Raw genomic sequence first — 7,018 nt, forward strand, 5'->3', positions numbered from 1 at the left:
ATGAAGCGGACATACCTGCGTGGCCGCGATCTAATCCTGTTTACATAAAGTAAACCTGCTCCCGAGCAGGCTCTGTTGCTATGACAGCAAGTCCCGGAGCTTCGGGGAACCGAACGATCCAAGATCACGCGAAATCGTCAACAATCAAGATCTATCGCTTTATCAACGCTTCAGGTTGTAAATCGTGTTTTTAAAAAGTAACTAAGTAACTAAGTAATTAATTACTTTTGAAAAGAAGTAATCAGTAAAGTAATGGGATTACTTTTTGGGGGAAGTAATAAGTAATTAGTTACTGATTACTTTTTCAAGTAACTTGACCAACACTGACCAGGACAGTGTGGGACACTGATTTATTTATTACGACAGTCAAATTTGATGTGTAACAGTGCTACACTGTGGTCAGAGAGGCTATTAAATTCTTACTGAAGAGAATTACCATTGATGATCAGTGGGAAAGATTGAAACAGTTGAAGTGCCTGGAAGTATCCACATGATGAGGGTTCAATCTCTGCATGGGAAGACAGTTATTCAGATGTGTTAACCACTAGACCCACAAACAAAAAACAAACTGTTCCAGTTAAAGTTCCAGCTAATTCTGGTTACTTAACCCCAAATATCTGATTTTTTTTTTGTCATTTTTCAGCACATCACTAAATCTTTGTGATCTTCTTTCCACCTTAAACACTGAAAATGTTGAGTGTGACCTTGAAGAGCGCAGAGCTGACAGAACTTTTGTTTCCTTCTGGTGGGGAGCTCTATCTTCACCATCTTTTATCCACCATCCCATCCTAATCTACCATTTTTGGTCAATTTGTGTCAGTTTCATGATAATTGTGAAATTATTATTTTTTTGCTTCTTGTCTTCCTTTTTTCTTAATGCACCTTGTCTTCTACCTTTTTTTTGTATTTGCACTTTGTTTTTTTGCTTTATTTAGTCTTTTATGCCCCATTGACAGATGGTTTTTCCTTTTGCTTTCAATCACCTTTCTATGTTAGAGTATTGGTGACATAAACATGAAACACTGAGAAACATGGAGCACCAGACTCTGTTAGCTTTTTCCTCCTTTATTCTTATAGGGCAAACTGTTTCTGTTGTGTAGTTGTCATTGCGGTTATCACAGATGGAAAACATTCTTTGTTCAAACGCAGATCAAAACAAGGTTGTTGGGTAGCTCATGAACCAGCTCAGTTTTCAGTGGTTTCTTTCAGAGTCTTAAGAACAGATTTTGTTTTGAGGAACAGGAAGCAGAGTCCCATTGAACAGACTGAGTGAGCTTAACATGTCAGAGGTATTTAATAATAATAATAATAATAACTGATTGCATTTATATAGCGCTTTTGGAGACCCTCAAAGCACTTTTACAATTCCACTATTCATTCACTCTCACATTCACACACTGGTGGAGGCAGCTACAGTTGTAGCCACAGCTGCCCTTCTTTTAACAAAGAAGAGATTAAAAAATGTGAGTTTCACCTACAACAATCAGAAGGAAAGAAGGATCCTCTTCCAGAGGGGAGAAAAACCATCATCGAGAAAACATAACTCTGACCGACCACAAGCAAGACACTTGCCTTTCACTATTAAATCCCTCATTCAAGACACTGAAAATTATTCACGGTGTCATGGTGTCTTGGAAATTTGTAAATAATGAGAGGTTACAATAATTATAATATTGATTATTAGTCGTATTCAGTTTAAAGACGTCTTTAGAATTGTTACCTTTTAGCAGCAGTATTAAAACCATGCTGTTGATGAAGCAGTCATATCCCAGCTGACATGTTCCCCTTACGTTTTCTTTTTTACGCTTTAAACGTTGTTTTCACTCAAGTGTAACTTGGAAAAAAGCGAGATAACGCTAACATTTCTTTTTTTTAACTTCGTCTTTTTGTTTGGCTTGTTGAGTTGATTGGCTTTTGTTTGGTCCAATAGTAAGAGAGAATGTCGCATTACCGCGAGATCCTCAACCAATGGAAGAGTCGGTGGGCGGGGCTACGTCCTCCATCTAACGTAAGCGTCGTTAGTAGGAAGAAGAAGCCGATTCTGGAAGCCATTACGTTGCGCACATTACCGGAGTAAATCCTACTATTTTTGCGTACAATACGCACAATTACCTGCCGTAAAGACGCTTTTCTGCACTTATGGCATCGGTGGCCAAAAAGAGAAAAATGAATTTCTCGGAGAGGGAGGTGGAAATTATAGTGGAAGAAATAGAGAAACAAAAGCACACACTGGTTAACCACTTCAATGCCGGAGTCACACACATGGCTAAGAATAACGCGTGGATGGACATCCTGAAAAAGGTGAACCAGGTCACCACCTGTCCGCGCGAGCTGCCCGAGGTGAAGAAGAAGTGGTCCGACATGAAGACAGAGGTCCGGCGGAAGGTGGCCCAAGCGCGGGCTGCCATCGAGGGGACGTCCGCGGACTGCACTCCAGTTCCCGTCATCCTCACCGCCATGCAGCAGAGGATCTGTAACCTGCTGGGAGAGGCCACCATCATCAGCCTACCTGCCGGAGACTCGGATGCGGAGATCACCTTACCTGTGACCGTCAACGCCGCCGCAACCGTCACTCTGACGGAGGGTGAGTGCCGCACGGTGAAGTACGGAAAGTGAAGCGTGCCGAAAATAACTGTGCGTGTAACACTGTAAAAAAAAATGAAGTGTGAAGTTTAAGTATTTTCTGAAACAACTGAAAACTCAGACAGAAAAAGTGAATGAAAGTGTTATTAAATGTCACAGTAAACATTATAGTTTAGTTACATTTATGTTTATACCTGAACAATAAATGTAAAGTTAAAAATTGGTCTGTAAGTTAAATGTTTACAAGTATGGTTTAATATTGCATTCTAATCCAAAATACTACATGAAATGCAAAATAACTAAAACTACGTAATAACGACACAGGCTTAATATTTTATGTAAGTATGTTTAAATGTATTATTACATGTAAACAAAAAGCTAATAGCTTATTAAATTTACATTTAAAAGTTAATAGGTTAATGAAATATTTTAATTAAATCTGTGAGATCCATACTAAAAAGTAGGAATTACATTCAAACTGCATTCAACCACAAATGTACTAAATTCTAAATATTAAATTTAAATCATTATCTATTATTATAAGATACTTTTAAACATAATATATAGTGTATAATGTATGATTATAAAATCATTTAAATATAAATGCCAAATTTTAAATCTAAATATTAAAGACAGACTGGATGGGGCGACCGTGGCTCAGGGGGCTGGGAATTGCATCTGTAACCGGAAGGTCGCCGGTTCAATCCCTGGGCTCTCTGTCCTGGTCATTGTGTCCTTGGGCAAGACACTTTGACACTTTACCCTACCGCCTGCTGGTGATGGCCAGAGGGGCCGATGGCGCGATATGGCAGCCTCGCTTCTGTCAGTCTGCCCCAGGGCAGCTGTGGCTACAACCGTAGCTGCCTCCACCAGTGTGTGAATGTGAGAGTGAATGAATAGTGGCATTGTAAAGCGCTTTGGGTGCCTTGAAAAGCGCTATATAAATCCAATCCATTATTATGGTAGTTAGCTATTGAAAGCCAAGTGGGCAACATTTGACACCAAAAATGTAAAAATAATGTAAATGTTAAATCCTAATATTACATTTTAATATTTTAATTAAATACTAATTTGGATTATAAATATGAAATCTGATCATATGACTATGATAATAATTACAAAAATGTAACATTTAAATTTAGAGTTACATTTTTAAAATAAAAAATACATATTAAAGATTTGCTGATAGTTTCATTGAGGTTTTAGCTTCTTCCTCTGTTCGTCTTTCAGCTCTTCCAGCCGGTGCCGGGACAATCTGTGATGACTCAAAGCTGAATGGTACGTTTCATTTCTTTGCAAATGTTCAAACTTTAGCCGTGACACTTGCAGAGCTATCAGAGTTTCTAATCACAACTCTACCCGACTGTCTGGTGTTGAACTGCTGTGCTTTAAAAGGTGCATTTTGTAATTATCCTACAGATTTAATCACTACCAGGGGTCGACATTTTAACTTTTAGCTCTCTTACCATTAAATACCATTTTTTCTTTTTGCCTGGTTAAAGGAATAAAGGTTACACTGATTCACTGCGCCATCTTCTGCTGCTTATTGGTATTACATGACAGTACAGCCAAGCCCTAATTCAGCTTCAGTCTATATTTCTTCAGCACAATAGAAAGATGTTTCAGACATGAATTCAGAGCAGTTGTTTCTTCACGTTCTCTGTGAGGCTTTTAATAAACGTCTGAAACTAAATAAATAAATGAAATGAAATGAAACTGATTCCTGCTTCCAGCTGAGACGACGTACCACACTCTGGAGGATGGCGGCGTGGTGGAGTACTGCACCACCACTGAGGGCGACTCTGCCCCGACTGTGGTGGCCGCGGTCGAGGCTCCCATGGAGATGCTGGCCTCGTCTTCCGTTTCCCCACCGCCACCTCAGAGTCAGGCCAAACCGCAGGAGCTGAAGAGCCGCATTGCTCTGAACTCCGCCCGCCTGCTGCAGGAGCAGCGAGTCACCAACGTGCACATCCGCCAGATCGCCCAGCACCTGGAGGGCCAGAACGAGCTGCTGCAGATGATGCGGCGCTCCCAGGAGGCGCAGGCCTTTGCCCAGGAGAGGCAAGCTCAGGCACTGGAGGGCACGCAGGCCGCCCTGCTCGCGTTGGTGCAGATGCTCCGACCGGCTCTCAAAGACCTGAGGAAGTTTCTGCAGAGCGGGTCTGAGGCTGCGAACGCCAGCAGCTCTGTGGCGACACCGGCAACTGGAGCAACCATTGATGGAGCGGCAACGGAGGAGCAGAGCAGGCCCAAAACACCTCCGCCTCCTCCTACACAACAGGCTGAGGAGGCGCAATAGACTCAGTGCGTGGTTGTGTGTGTGTGTGTGTGTGTACGTGTGTGAACCATGATTACACTTATGCCTTATGAAGAACATGTACAGAACCAATGGAGAACTGTTATTTTTATTTTTTGCCACGACTTGATGTTATTTAATACCCTGAATCTGGTTTTCTGATCTTTTTTTATGCAAATATTTCATCAGCCTGATGGAAAATTAACGGGTCGGGTTTTTTAGACCGTGGTGAGCCGGGTTTGTGTGTGAGCTGCACTTTAACCAGCATGTGTTCAGACCGGAATAAAGTGAAAAAGAGGCCAAACTCTTTATTTCCTGTCACATCTCTCCTGTCCCAGGGGCAGATGTTCATGTTAAACATGGTAAAAGAAGTCAGTGAGTGAACGAATGATCCCCATGAGTCAAAAGTTTTAAACACTTAGTTTCACACAGTTTTTTCTACTCTTGGATCTGTATCATGTCATAGAGAGCAGGCTTTCTATAAAATACTTGAAACAAGTCCAAAGTTCCACTCTTCTCTTGGTATCGTCTTCTTGTGCATCTCTAAATTGTTTTCGGAGCTTCCATCCGCTGTGATGCTGTTATGTTCCTCCCGTACTCTGCTCTGCAGTGTGTGATGGATCTTTTCCGGTGTATCCAAATGTTTCAGGGAGGCGATTGTGATGGCGTGCACCACCGTTCATTTCCTCTGATTGTTCACTATGAGATGCCTCAGAGGACTTCACAGCAGACCTCAGCAATGATGATCTCACCCTGGGGATGATTTCATGGTGCAAAACTTGTTGAATGTTCAATAAAATGACATGCTCTTGAAGGCGTGCCTTCAGGCTGGAAAACTTGATTCTGGGTGTATGATTCGATATATACTAAATAAAGTTAACTATGAAATATAAATCATGAAAGCCTACTCTAAAAAGCCAACAGTTGGAAAGATGGAGATGGAAATATACAGAGCAGGTTGTTTTTTCTGCTGGCTGTAGTGCTTGCAACCAGCCAGCAGAGGTCAGTGTAAGTCAGAGTTTCATTACAGGTGTGTGAGCACAGCAGTGACGTTTGAGGTCCTGAGAGGGTGAGAGGAAGGAAATCCGTTTGTTAGTATCAGTATCAGATTAAATTTCACAAATGAGGACACTTCAGTACTGCAGGGTGTACTGGAGTTTAATTTGATGTTTTCATTAAAAAACCCTTAACAAATCAGTTATTCCTGTAATAAGTATTATTACTTCACAGTTCATCATTTCTACTTCAGGTTGTTTGCTGAACCTCTTTTTCCTTTTCCAGTCATGTGACCTGTCCCTAACAGAGAACGGTATCTAAAAAAGCTCAGTAAAGCACCTTTCACTATGAGTATTCCTGAGTTCAGAGCAAACATTGGCAATAGCTCCTTGACCCTGTTGGCTGCTGTCACCATAAGATGAGATTCATTGACGTTAGTTGCTGATATTTATCAGTCTTTAATCAATTTTTTTAAGAAGGCATCTTCATTTCTTGAAGCAAAGAGGGCACGAGGCAAACTTATCACCACAGTTTTGTATTTAGTTTATTTAGTTTCTGTTTTAGTCTTAGTATTATGGGCATATGTCAGAGGGAAGATTTAGGAAAGTTTGTACAGGTATTACAATAAAAACAGTTTTTAAAGCAGTGACTCACAGTCTTGCATCTCAGTAAACACGTCTATCAATGTCTCATCAGGGAAGTTTTTATCAAACTACTGATGTACTAAAACTAACAGTATTTCCTCTGTAGCTCTATTTTATTTCAGATCAGTTAGTTTACATTTTTCAAAAGTGTAGTTTTTATTTTTATTTTAGTCAAAATATTTTTTCACATCTGGTTTTAATAACCTTGCTTATTACATAGCCAGATGGACGATGTTTTCTGCGTTAAATCTGGTCAACGAGTTGTTAAGTCTGATAAAGCTTTAAATCTTTATATCTCTAAATGTACTTTTCTAAATCAAACCTAGCTGTTTATTAAAAATGCAAACACATTTTCCTTTAAATATAACAGTTATGACAAATACAAAAAAATGGGAGTTGGGCTGTGAACCAGTTGCATGTGACACCCCTAACAATGCAAGCTTTGTCCCTGATGTAATTTAAACAGGTGAGTTTTTAATAAATTCACCCCTCTACAGAT

General features: G+C 40.3%; 1 protein-coding gene across 2 annotated transcripts; it reads left to right on the forward strand.

Annotated features, from left to right (window-relative positions):
- The first annotated feature begins 1,757 nt into the window (after nucleotides 1-1,757).
- Nucleotides 1,758-5,715, forward strand: naif1 (nuclear apoptosis inducing factor 1). Of its 2 annotated transcripts, XM_005946233.3 has the most exons (4): nucleotides 1,758-2,584; nucleotides 3,814-3,861; nucleotides 4,317-4,887; nucleotides 5,529-5,715. In XM_005946233.3, the coding sequence occupies exons 1-3, from the start codon at nucleotides 2,140-2,142 to the stop codon at nucleotides 4,880-4,882; spliced, it is 1,059 nt and encodes a 352-aa protein (XP_005946295.1). In that variant the 5' UTR covers nucleotides 1,758-2,139; the 3' UTR covers nucleotides 4,883-4,887; nucleotides 5,529-5,715. The 2 variants fall into 2 exon arrangements, with proteins under 2 accessions (XP_005946295.1, XP_005946294.1); XM_005946232.3 differs by having other exon boundaries at nucleotides 4,317-5,715.
- The last annotated feature ends 1,303 nt before the right edge of the window (nucleotides 5,716-7,018 follow it).

Source organism: Haplochromis burtoni, unplaced genomic scaffold, assembly GCF_018398535.1.
Source record: "Haplochromis burtoni strain Fernald_Lab_line unplaced genomic scaffold, NCSU_Asbu1 Contig_469, whole genome shotgun sequence".
In the NCBI taxonomy this organism is placed as follows: Eukaryota; Metazoa; Chordata; class Actinopteri; order Cichliformes; family Cichlidae; genus Haplochromis; species Haplochromis burtoni.

Coding starts and splice junctions, on each gene's coding strand:
- naif1 (XM_005946232.3), top strand. CDS start 2,140: ATGGCATCGGTGGCCAAAAAGAGAAAAATGAATTTCTCGGAGAGGGAG. Junction 2,585..3,813: donor AACCGTCACTCTGACGGAGG/GTGAGTGCCGCA, acceptor TTCGTCTTTCAG/CTCTTCCAGCCGGTGCCGGG. Junction 3,862..4,316: donor TGATGACTCAAAGCTGAATG/GTACGTTTCATT, acceptor TCCTGCTTCCAG/CTGAGACGACGTACCACACT.